General features: G+C 64.4%; 1 protein-coding gene across 1 annotated transcript; it reads left to right on the top strand.

Annotated features, from left to right (window-relative positions):
* Positions 1–7,293: 7,293 nt before the first annotated feature.
* Positions 7,294–11,251, top strand: LOC309590401 (uncharacterized protein). Its single transcript, XM_082311539.1, has 5 exons — positions 7,294–7,412; positions 7,856–7,982; positions 8,685–8,798; positions 9,238–9,342; positions 9,677–11,251. The coding sequence occupies exons 1-5, from the start codon at positions 7,395–7,397 to the stop codon at positions 10,885–10,887; spliced, it is 1,575 nt and encodes a 524-aa protein (XP_082167665.1). The 5' UTR covers positions 7,294–7,394; the 3' UTR covers positions 10,888–11,251.
* Positions 11,252–12,321: the final 1,070 nt, after the last annotated feature.

Here is a 12,321-nt window from a genome sequence, read left to right as displayed (position 1 = left end):
GACCAGGGACGATGCCAGCATGTCCTGGTCCCTTCGAGCATCCCGGAGGCAGCCACGTCCCCGCGGCAGGTCCCAGCGAGCCGAGGAGGCGGGGGCGGCCGCGGAGAGGCCGGCCGGGTGGGTCACGCCTGGGCGGCTGGGAACGGGGCAGCATCCCCCAGCTGCAGGAGTCACAAACATCCGAGACCCCAGGGAGGTTTCAGGGGAAAACCCCGCTGTCACAGACCGGGATGCCACCGCCCCGGCTCAGCCGCGCTGAGGTCCCGTGCGTGGGCAAGGTCTCGCTTTCTCCTTCCCACGCGCTTTGTTGCCAGTAACGGGGCCCGAAACTCGGCCTCTTCCCCCCACGGCTGCGCGGTTCAGTGCTTTTGCTGCACCTGGCCGGGGCACCCGCGTCCTGCCACGCCAGCGGCGCCGGAGGCCCCCCAGAGCGCGGGGACACGCAAGACCCCGCGTACGGAGAGCGGCACCCGGGGACCCCAGGGGTACCCGAGGCTGAGGACGTCTCCTCCGCGCTGGGAAACGGCTCCCTTGGGGAGAGGTCAGCCAGCGAGCCAGCCACCATGCCGGCGGCTGCCCGGCAGAGCCATGCTGCCGCGGCACAGTGCAGAGCCGCTCGCCCCCCGGGGACATGCGGGACCCCCCTTCCCATGGGAAGCTTGGCCCCTCCTGGGCTGCTGTTTCCACCCTTCCTGCTTCCCACTGCCCCAAACGGCTCCCGAAGCGAAGGCAGGACCTGGGAGCAGCCCCCGCCGGCACCAGGCACGGCACCGAGCGTCCCTCCCGCAGGGCGGCATCCCGGAGCAGCCCGTCCCTTGGGGTACGGCTCCGAGGACAGCGGGGCTGCGGTGGCCTCGGCCAGCCCGGGCTGCGCCCAGGAGCTGCTGCGGCCTGTGCCGGGCCATGGCTGGGGCCGGCACCTGCGGCAGCACCGGGAGCGCTGCACGGGCGCCGACAGTGTGCAGAGGTACTGGGAGCGCTGCACGGGCACCAACAGTGTGCAGAGGTACTGGGAGCGCTGCACAGGTGCTGATGGTGGCATGCAGAGGTACCGGGAGCACTACACAGGCACCGACAGTGTGCAGAGGTACCGGGAGTGCTGCACAGGCACCAACAGTGGCATGCAGAGGTACCGGGAGTGCTGCACGGGTGCCGATGGTGTGCAGAGGTACCAGGAACGCTGCACAGGCATCGACAGCGGCATGCAGAGGTACCGGGAGCACTGCACAGGCACCGACGGTGGCATGCAGAGGTACCGGGAGCGCTGCACGGGTGCTGACGGCGGCATGCAGAGGTACCGGGAGCGCTGCACGGGCGCCGACAGCAGCATGCAGAGGTACCGGGAGTGCTGCACAGGCACCGACAGTGTGCAGAGGTACCGGGAGCGCTGCACAGGCACCAACGGTGGCATGCAGAGGTACCGGGAGCGCTGCACGGGTGCCGACGGCGGCATGCAGAGGTACTGGGAGCAAGCGAGGACTCCACGGCACAGCGGTCCTGCCCGCCCCACAGCTTTTGTTTCTAACCGTAGTGTCAGACGTGTGGCCACAGGCTGGAGGTCTGTGGTCGAGGCAGGGGGTCACCAGACGGGGTGAAGCGAGGGGCAGGCAGGAAGGGGGTGGCTTCCCCCTGTCTGCAGCAGGCTCCGGCTCTGCCCTGCCATGGGGAGGAGCCGGTGCCACGAAGGGTCCGTGTGCTGCCCCAGCTGCAGCACGAGGGCTTTGCTACAGGCTGCCACTGCCATCGCCGTGCACGGGCACTTCCCGGTGGCTCCAAGAGCCTCCAAGGGGACACGGTCTCTGCCAGCCCCCAGCTCTCTGCCTGCTTGCCCAGGAAGGAGCCTGAGCCCCGGGCCAAGCCTTGCTCCCACGGGCAGAGCCAGACCCCGTCCGGCCTCGCTCCGTGTGCCGGCAGGGAGGCACCAGGAGAAGGGATGAGCTCTGCGGCTGCAGCGGTACTCCTGCCTCGGCGCTGGCTCCAGCCAGGCAGCGCAAAGGCACCGGGCTGGAGGGGCAGGGGAGGGAGACGTGCGAGGCTTTATGCTGGCTGGAAGGTTTTTTGGGGGGAGGAAGGGAGCCCAGGCGTGCCCGGGCAGCCAGAAGAGCCGTGCAGGGAGGGAGCTGGTTTCTCCCTGACGAACAGCACAAAGCCGCTGCGGTGCCTGTTTTGCAGGCAGGACGACCTGGGGGGGAGCAGGCTGTGCCAGAGAGCGCTTCAAGGGTGCCTGGAGGACGTTACCGGTGTCCCCAGCCCCTGCGGACACCCCAGGGACCTGGCGCAGGCAGCCCCGCGGTGCTGACGGCAGTCGCGTACGGCCGCTTTTGTCCGTGCGGCGTGGCCGTGGCCGTCCCGCGCGCTCCCATTCCCACGCTGCCGGGGGACGGCGGGGGCTCGGGGATGAGGCTCCTCCTGGCTGGGAAGAGTGGGGCAGGGAAAAGCGGCACCGGGAACACCCTCCTCGGAGAACAGCGTGCTCAAGTCCAAGCTTGTGACCGAGCCGGTGACCATGAGCTGTGTGCAAGCGCGAGGGCGCTGCGACGGCGAGGACATCACGGTCATTGACACGGACGATATTTTTGATCCAAGAGCTGCCGCCAGTGAAGCGTACAAAGAAATCACTCGTTGCGTCAGGCTGTCCTCCCCGGGCCCCCACGTGCTGCTGCTGGTAACCGAGCTGGGACGATTCACCGAGGAGGACCAGGAGGCCAGGCAGAGACCGCAGGACAGTTTTAGAGTCGATGGTTTGAGGCACACAATCGTCTTACTCACCCACGAAGAAGACCTGGTGCGGTCGCTGCACGATTACCTGCGGTATTGCGGCAACGGAGCGCTCCAGGACCTGATCCTGCGGTGCGGGAGCAGGTACTGCGGCTTCAACAGTTGGCACCGAACGGGAGCAGCGGGTCGCCAAGCTGATGGGGACGGTCTGCCGCGTGGTGCGGGAGAACCGGGGCAAGTGGGGCAGCAACCACGCAGACCCGGAGCCCAGCTCAACGGAGAGGTGGAATAGCACGTGGGGAGGTACAAAGCAGAGAGGAAAACGAGGGAGCGGTGCAGAGCTCCGCCACGCAGGGTAATTGTGGGTTGCGGGATAATTCTCTTTGTCCTTGCTCTGCTTTCCCTGATTTGCCTTATTTTGTGGTAGCGATGAATCACGGAGTCACAGGAATCATAGAATCATAGAATCGTTAAGGTTGGAAAAGACCTTTAAGATCCTCGAGTCCAACCGCTAACCCCGCGCTGCCAAGGCCACCACTAACCCATGTCCCCAAGCACCACATCTCCCCGTCTTTTCAATCCCCCCAGGGATGGGGACTCAGCCCCTGCCCGGGGCAGCCTGGGCCAGGGCCTGGCAGCCCTTTGGGGAAGGGATTGTTCCTAACACCCACCCCAACCCTGCCCTGGCGCAGCTTGAGGCCGTTCCCTCTCGTCCCAGCGCTTGTTCCTGGGGAGCAGAGACCGACCCCCCCGGCTCCAGCCTCCTTTCAGGCCGTTGCAGAGAGCGATGAGGGCTCCCCTCAGCCTCCTCTTCTCCAGGCTGAGCGCTCCCAGCTCTCCCAGCCTCTCCCCATCCGTCCGATGCTTCCATGCCCCAGTCGTCTTCGCAGCCCTTCGCTGGACCCGCTCCAGCGCGTCCACGTCCGTCTGGTGCACGCAGCGCTCTGCTCCACGGACACGTGCCTCTCTCCAGCCCAGGGACTCCTCGGGGAATTACCACGCATTTCCACGGGAGATTACCAACTGAAATACTCCAAACCCACCGTTCCTGGCCTGGCACCATCCTACCACCACGCGCAGCCCCGGGCGCCCCGATTTACTGCTGTGCGTGCACCCCTCTTGGAGAAGCCGCCGGAGGCTTGCTTGTCATCTGTGATGGAGACACAAGGGCTGGTCGGGAAGGGAGAGGAGAGATGGGGGAAGCCCTTCGCCGCCGGCCAGGCACGCGAGGGCAGCTGTGGGAGCTGCGCTGTTCCTCGGGCCAAAGCGGTGCCTGCCCCGGGGCTCGGCGTGGGACCTGTCACCCTTCCCCAGCAGCCGGTGTCCCTCGGGGAGCTGCAGCTGGGGTCAGCCAGGCGGAGGACGATTTGTTTTCCTCCCCGGGGTCGGTGAGACGAGGGAAGAGCCGCGCAGACGGCCTGGGCGCTCTGGCAGGGCCTTTGCATCGATGCCTGTGGCACCGGGGTCTCTCCTTGCTGTCTCAGGGCTCTCGGCTCTGCCCCGCAGTGCTGGTGCCAGGGGTACGGGCACGGGAGACGACAGCGATCCCGTCCCAGCTCCAGGCCAGCTCATCCAGGTGTCCTGTGCAATGCAGTTTCATTACAGCGACCTCGCCAGAGCCAGAGACGCCTTGAGGATCAGCACAAGGCTCCACAGAGCATCGGCAAAGCACCAGGGTAGAAGAGGGGGGGTCCTTCCGGAGGGATCCGCCGCAGTGGGCAAGTGATGGGGCTGTGCGGGGCCGTGGCTGGGGCCAGCACCCGCGGCGGCTGCGGGAACAGCACTGGGGGTGCTTGATGCCCGCGCTGGAGATGCCTCCTGAGCCGGGGAAAGTCTCAGCGGGAAACCAGCCCAGGGCGTGAGCCCTCTGCCAAAGGTCCCATGAGCAGGCTTTCCCCGTGGCTGCAGCGAGCTCCGGGCACTGCAGATAACGAAGCTCAGGGCAGGCGAAGGGAAGCGCAGACACCCTCGGCTTTTGCCCAAAGGGCAGCTCCCCTTCCTCACCCCCCGGGCCATCCTCTCCAAGCAGCCCGCACGCCCCGGTCCTCCGGGAGGGTGCCCAGGGCCCTGAGGAGCGGGGACTGATCGGCCTCCGCCTGAGCCTCCCGCGGCTCAGCATCACGGTGAAAAACAGTCGCATGAGGAACCAGCTGCAGCCCTTGTCGCCACGGGAAAATCGCCGTCGTAAAACTGACAGACAGAACAAACCGTAATTAAAACAAAAAGCTGGGCGAGCATTGCATTTCCAAATCCTGCAAGATATGGTCGGGCCTGAAGTGGTCGGGCAGTTGGACTAGATGGTCGTTGTAGGGCCCTTCCAACGGAACTGCTCTGCTCTGTTCTGCTCTCCTCTGTTCTAGTCTATTTCTATTCTATTTTCCTTTCTGCAAAATAAGCAAAGAATTAAAAATGGCTTAAATGAAGTATGTGAAAGACTCATGTGACAAGTTTAGAGGAAAATAGCTTTAAAAACTTCATTGGAGTTAAAATAAAGGAATTTCCTTCTAAAAAAACATTCAGGCAGGACAGAGAACTGCTTTTTCATTCTTTTGACCCAGGTATTCGCAGGGTGCAGATAACCACGAGAAGTTAATGTTCCTTTAATGAGCCGGTGTGTACTACCAGTACAGACAAACTTGAAAACGAGGAGTTCATTAAACCACCATTATGGAAATGCAATCAAGATTTCCATCTCTGTTGCCTTTCGGTTCTCATTTGGAAAGAAATATTGGCCAAGGCAATATTCCTTATTCATGAAGATCATAGCCCACACCCTAAAAGCAGGTATAACAATACTTTTTTTTCCCCCTTTGGAGTAACAGCAGCAGAATTTAAAATAATTTACCAAAGGCACCTGTGTGCTTTGTTGCGGACTTTGACTTTTGCAGCTTCTGATGGTTATGGTTTTTCTTCTCCAGAAACAGCGGCTGGAGTTTAACCGTCACCCGTGAAGTGCAGCAGGACGCGTTAGAGAGAATGTGCGTGGGAAGAGATTACTCTGAATTGCAAATCAGCTGTGCCGAACAAACAGCTTTGTATTGGCTGTCACAGAGGCGCTGGTGCTGCTCTCGAACAGCAGAAATGGCACAACAATCACAGAAATGGGCAAGCACGGAAAAATATCACCTCCTCCCTAGGGGCTGTGTTTTACTTGGGTAATTCTGTGGCTGAGGCCAACTGGGTGAGGGGCAGCGAGGCTCAGGGCCGGGTCCTGCCCTGGGGGCACAGCAACCCCAGGCACCGCTGCAGGCGTGGGGAGGAGCGGCTGGGAGCTGCCCGGCGGGAAAGGGCCTGGGGGTGCTGGTCGACAGCCGCTGGACACGAGCCAGCAGTGTGCCCAGGTGGCCAAGAGGGCCAGTGGCACCCTGGCTTGTGTCAGGAACGGTGTGGCCAGCAGGAGCGGGGCAGGGATCGTCCACCTGCGCTGGGCACTGGTGAGGCCGCCCCTCGAGTGCTGTGCTCAGCGCTGGGCCCCGCACCCCAAGGCGGCCATGGAGGGGCTGGAGCGTGGCCAGAGCAGGGCAGCGAGGCTGGGGCAGGGGCTGGAGCCCAAGGCTGGGGAGGAGCGGCTGGGGGAGCTGGGGGGGCTCAGCCTGGAGAAGAGGAGGCTGAGGGGAGCCCTCATCGCTCTCTGCAACGGCCTGAAAGGAGGCTGGAGCCGGGGGGGTCGGTCTCTGCTCCCCAGGAACAAGCGATGGGACGAGAGGGAACGGCCTCAAGCTGCGCCAGGGCAGGGTTGGGGTGGGTGTTAGGAACAATCCCTTCCCCAAAGGGCTGCCAGGCCCTGGCCCAGGCTGCCCCGGGCAGGGGCTGAGTCCCCATCCCTGGGGGGATTGAAAAGCTGGGGAGATGTGGTGCTTGGGGACATGGGTTAGTGGTGGCCTTGGCAGCGCTGGGTTAGCGGTTGGACTCGAGGATCTGAAAGGTCTTTTCCAACCCAAACCATTCTGTGATTCCGTGATTCCCTCAGGCCCAGCCTTCTTAACTGCTGACAGCGGCTGCACGTCCTCTGCCGCGCCACCCTTTGCCGCATTGCTGGCGTACCTCCAACACGCGGTGAGCAGCTGTATCGCGCGTCACTTGCTCTATCACCACTGTTCCTGGTGTTACTGCTCGCACAATTCCTGCTATTTTACTGCATTTTGTTTCGATTCTGAGACTCCGCTGCCCTCAGCCCGCGCCTCTCCTCACCTCTGCCCCTCCGATTCCCCCCATGGCGGCGGGAGGGGGAGGGCGGGGCTCGGCTGCGATGACGCCAGGGCACCGGTACCGGCCGCCATCGCTATGTAATCAGCAATTAACGAACTGGGGGGCGCGGCCAGGGTGGGGAGGCCACACCGGAAGCCCCGCCCACCAACGCCCTCCAGATGGACCAATGGCGGCGCGGCTGGCGATCACGTGAATGTGTGGGTAGGCGCTCAAAATGGCGGCGCCGATATCACGTGGGGCGAGCCCCCGCCCCCTTCGGACGGCCACACTTCCGGTTCGGCCTCGGTCACTTCCGGGAGTGGGTGGAGCTCCGGCCGGAAGTGCGTGGGGCACCGCGTTACGCGGCCTACTTCCGGCACGCAGCCTGCGGCCGGCGGCCGCACCGGAAGCGCCACTCCGAGGCCCGGCGGGGACCGGGCCCCCCCCACCCCCAGCCCCGGCGGGGAGCGGGGCCTCCCCCGGGCGCCATGGCGGGGCGGATGCAGGTAGGAGCCGGGCCCCACCGCAGGGCGGCCCGGGCCGCCCTCCCCGGGGCGCTTCCCCCTCAGCAGCCGCCATCATGGCGCTCGCTGGACCCCCCCCGCCCCGGTGCCATTCCCCAGCCCTCCCCCCCCGCGCCGGTGCCCCCTCAGCCGTCGCCACCGTGCCGCTCTTTCGGCAGCCGGCGGGCGGGGGCGGTGGGCCCGGCCACGCGGCCTCATCACCGGCCGCCCTGAGAAGCGACCCGAGCCCCAGGCAGCGGCTGGCCGAGATGTCGCTCTCTCAAGATCCATCATCCCCCCCGTGGGGACGTTGGGGCGCGAAATCTCACGTTCCGGTAGCTCTCCCGGGGGCGGAAATAGCGGTGGGAAAATCAAACCTGTAGGAAACGCTTCCCGCCCCGCGGGCTTCCCCGCGCAAGCCAGGGCGCGATCCGTCTGTGTGGCAGGAGCCGGTGACCTTCGAGGACGTCGCCGTCTACCTGAGCCGCGCGGAGTGGGACGCCATCGCGGAGGGGCAGAGGGAGCTGTACCGCGGCGTCATGCTGGACAACTACGAGCTCTTGACGTCGCTGGGTAAGCCCCCGGTTTTCACTCCAAGGGGCGCGGCAGGGGCGGGGGGCTTCCGGCACGTTTGGATCCATCGGAGCCGCGCTGCTTCTGGCGCTTTGAGGGGATCAGCGCGGTTTGAACCGGGGACGCGGGGTTGGGAGAACTGCTCCCAGCCCCCGCAGTCCTGGCGGGGGTTTAGTGCTGGAAAAATGCAGGATTTGGGTCTCTTTGAGCTGATGGCCGCCTCCGAAATGTAACGGCAGGCGAGGTGCGGGGGAGCGGGGCCATCCGCGGACAGCAGAGCTCCCTGAACCAGCGGGGGCCCTTCAGGGGACTTGCCCGCTGCCGGCAGGACAGGGCGGAGGCCTCTGATTGCCCGCGTGACGAGTCCGAGCCGGGCGCCTGGGAGGACGCCCCAGCCCCAGGAGCTGCTCCTAGGATGGGCCGCAGATAGCCCCTCGCTGGGGAGGCCCGCCGGCGGCGCTGGGAGCTGGTTCCCGTGCTCCCATCAGGCCTCTGCCCTCGTCCTTGTGAGTAAGGGAATCTCTGGCAGCGGCTCCGACGTCTGTCTTGCTTTTTTCCACGTTTCAGTGGTGTTTCTGCTTGGGCTCTCCGGTCGCGGTGAAGTGCGGCTTGGGGTGTCGCCGAGAAGCCCTTTCCTTTCTCCCGTTAACAGTTTGTTCCTGCAGTTTGTGTTAGAACAACGTGCTCTGCTCCATCCCCCAGGTTACCCAGGCCCCAAACCCGACATTTTATACCGGCTGGAGTGCGGGGAAGCGCCATGGATCTGCATGCCGCAGAGCCCGACAGGGCGGGATGGGCCCAACAGCCTCTCGCCAGGTGAGCGGGAACAATCCAAGCCCCGTAGGAGCGCTTACCTCCACGGGGAGGGGTGGCACCTTCCAAAGGCCGCTGGGCTCCTCTGTCGCCGTGACCAGCTCGTCTCTGGCCTTCCTGTCCAAATCCCTCCCCTCCTCGCTGCCTCTTTTGAGGCGTCTCCCCGGTTTGCCTCTGGCCCCGCAGCCCTCCCCGCGCAGGGCAGCAGCGACGTCGAAGGGAAGCGGAGCTTGCCTGTCTCCCCGCGCAAAGGCGGCAGCTCCGCAGAGACGTTGCTGCTCTGCTGCTGCTCGTCCCCCTCGTCCCACGGAGAATCCTCCCCGTGAGCAGCGTTGGGGTTTTCTGGCCGCTGGCGGTGGACGGGGCTTCCTCCAGCCCCGTGGCTGCGGAGCAGAAGGGCTTCCCCCGCCGGGAAGGTGACGTCCGTCTGGTTTCCCTGCAGGACACAACGGGGACGTGAGCTGGCTGGAGGAGCCTCCCTCGGGCTGGTGGCCTGGCGCTGGCGGGCACCGCGTGCCGGAGGAGAGGCCGCAGACCCCCTGCCACGGTGAGTCCTGGTCCCCCCCTTCCTCACCACCAGCCTCCGGAGCAAAGCCCGAGCCCCGGCCCTGTCCCCAGCCGACGCTGCCGCACCCGGTCATCGCTGCCGGGGCAGGCAGATCCCCGGCAGATCCCCGGGCGGGGCGCGACTCTCCTGGCCGTCCAGGCGGAGGTCGGGGACACGGAGCCCCCCTGAACTGGGGAGACCAGCTCTTCCTCGCTGGAGAGAGGGGAGGCCGTCAGCATCTCCCCCGTCCCTTCAGCACCGTCCCCCTCTCCCCGTCCCCTCGCCAAGCCCCAGCCAGGACGAAGGTAACCTCTTCCCAACGCTCTCTCGGCAGGGGGACGGTGTGTGCAGTGGCGTCTGCGCTCCAGCAGGCTGCTGAGCAAGTTCAAGTCTCTCGGGGGTGGGAGCGAGTTGCCGGCAGAGGTGGCCGGCAGAGGAGTGGGGCCGGCGGAGAGCCGAGAGCAGGCACGGCCGGCCTCGTGGCCTGGGAAGGAAGGAGCAGCAGCGGATACACGAGGTGTCACGGCAAACGTAACCCAAAGTGGAGGATTCCCACTTCATCCAGCGATGGAGCAGCAGAAGGAAAAGGCAGATCCTCGGGAGCGTCTGCGTGGTGACCCTACGGAGAGCTTCCAAAGGAGTCCCCAGAAAAGCCGGCGCAGCCTGGGAGAAGCGCCGTTTCCCCAGGGGAATGGGGAACTGTCTGTCGAGGCTCTGAACGAGGTCATTTGGAAAGACCACTGTTACTGCGCGATGAGCGAGACGCAGCTCTCGCGTTGCACCCCGCGTCCGTGTCCTCTGAGAGACCATGACTACTGCAGAAACCGCGGGGCTGGCGTCTCGGCGCTCATGGACCACGAGTACTGTCATGCGCGAAGGATTCGTTATTGGGGCGGAGTTAAGAAAATCGCTCGTCTTACGGGTAAGGCTCGGGCCGTGTTTCGCAGGCTGGCAAAGCGGAAATCGCAAATAGGGCGAATCCTCCGGAAAGCCAAGCAAATCGTGTGGCGTTACAAGCTTCACGCCAACAAGAGGCTGGAGTTTCCTCGGTGTTCCTCTAGTGCCGGCTGTCTGTCCGTCACCCCCGTCCCTCCTGCTAAGGCGGAAGACCACACCACCAAGAGAACGCGTGGGGTGTTTTGTCCTCCGGCGAAGCGGGAGGCCGTGCCCGCCCTGCCTCCGAACCAGGGCGGCTCCCGAGGGCGGACGTCAGCAGCGCTTCGCGCCCCCGCCGCGTCTTTCAAACCCTCGCCCTCAAACGCGGAGGTGCCGAGGAAAGCGCCGCGCCCCGAGGCGTCCGTACGCCGCGAGGCGCCGAGGGCGGAGCTGATCCAGGGCCCTGACGCTAAGCAAAACATTGATGGGTGCGAATTCGTTAACTTGAGACGCGAACTCATGAATTTGGATCACGCGTCGCTGCATAACGCCTATAAAATAGTGATGCGGACCGTCAACCACGTGCTCAGCTCCATAAGCCAGAACTTGGAGGTCAGTGGCTTGCCTCAGTGTAAGGAGCTCTGGCCCATCATTCAGACAGACAGCTGATCGGCAGCAGGACCATGGAATCGCTTCCGTTGGAAAAGATCTTTAGGATCAAGTCCAACTGTTCGGCAGAAGGATGGCAGCGGGCAGCAGCGGCTCTTCCATCGGCCGAGGTGAATGGCTGGGACCTTCCTCCCTGCGGCAAAACGGGCTGAAGCCATTGGAGAGAAGAAACGCCGAGAAAGGCGGCGCACGGAGGCGGATTAGTGGGTATAAAACACAGCGTGCGGCACCTGCTGGGAAAACTGGGATTGTCTGGGAGGCTGCGGGGAGAAGGCCCAGGGAAAGGGAAGGATCGGTGCGGGTAAAGGAGGAAGCTTGGGAAAACGGAGCGAAGGCCGAGCAGGCAGCGGGTCGCTCGTTTTCTGGCCGGGCTGTGCCTGATCGCCGCGGTCTTTATTCTCATTAAATTATTTTAAATTATTGCCCGTGGTGTCACGCTCTGGTCCTTCCGCCCCCGCGCGGGCTGCGCTCGCGAGCGAAGGAGCAGCCGCTCTGCGGGCCCAGGCGGGGAGGAACCCCGGGGCCTTTGGGGCACGGAGCTTGGCCGCCGTTAGTGCCAGGCTCTGCCCGGTGCAGGCAGTGCGCCCGGCTCCCTGGGTTTTCCCACTATTAATTGAAGCAGAAAGACATTTTTCGGGTGCAATATTAAAGGGGGATTTTGGTTTTTGATGAGATGTTGCAGCTATCACTTACAAAAGCAGGCGAGGGCGGACTGGGCAGAACCCTGCAGTGTTCTCTTTCTAAAACTACTGAAAAAAAGCACCGTTCGGCAGATCTCGGCAATGGGGACGCCGCTGGGGCTGCCAGCTGGAGACCGGGCCCTGACCGGGAGGGAAGCTCCCTGTGTTCAACCACGGGAGGTGCCAGGAGGAATTGGTGGATGTGCGGGACGCCGGCGAGGGAAGCGGCGGCAGCCGCAGGCGGTGCTGGCCGGGCTTCGCTGGGAGATTGCTGGTATCAGACAAGGCAAATTTGGGTGTAAGCGTAGCAAAACTGGGATGAATTTGTAACATTTTCTATTGGGAATGGTGTGGCCAGCAGGAGCAGGGAGGTGATGGTGCCCCTGCGCTGGGCACTGGTGAGGCCGCCCCTCGAATGCTGTGCTCAGCGCTGGGCCCCGCACCCCAAGGCGGCCATGGAGGGGCTGGAGCGTGGCCAGAGCAGGGCAGCGAGGCTGGGGCAGGGGCTGGAGCACAAGGCTGGGGAGGAGCGGCTGGGGGAGCTGGGGGGGCTCAGCCTGGAGAAGAGGAGGCTGAGGGGAGCCCTCCTCGCTCTCTGCAACGGCCTGAAAGGAGGCTGGAGCCGGGGGGGTCGGTCTCTGCTCCCCAGGAACAAGCGATGGGACGAGAGGGAACGGCCTCAAGCTGCGCCAGGGCAGGGTTGGGTTGGGTATTAGGAAAAACTCCTTCCCCAAAGGGCTGTCAGGCCCTGGCC

The sequence above is a fragment of the Platalea leucorodia genome (genome assembly GCF_965183815.1).
Source record: "Platalea leucorodia genome assembly, chromosome: 1".
NCBI classification, from domain to species: domain Eukaryota; kingdom Metazoa; phylum Chordata; class Aves; order Pelecaniformes; family Threskiornithidae; genus Platalea; species Platalea leucorodia.
Note: the sequence above shows the minus strand (reverse complement) of the source record. Positions and strands in the feature narration are given on the sequence as shown.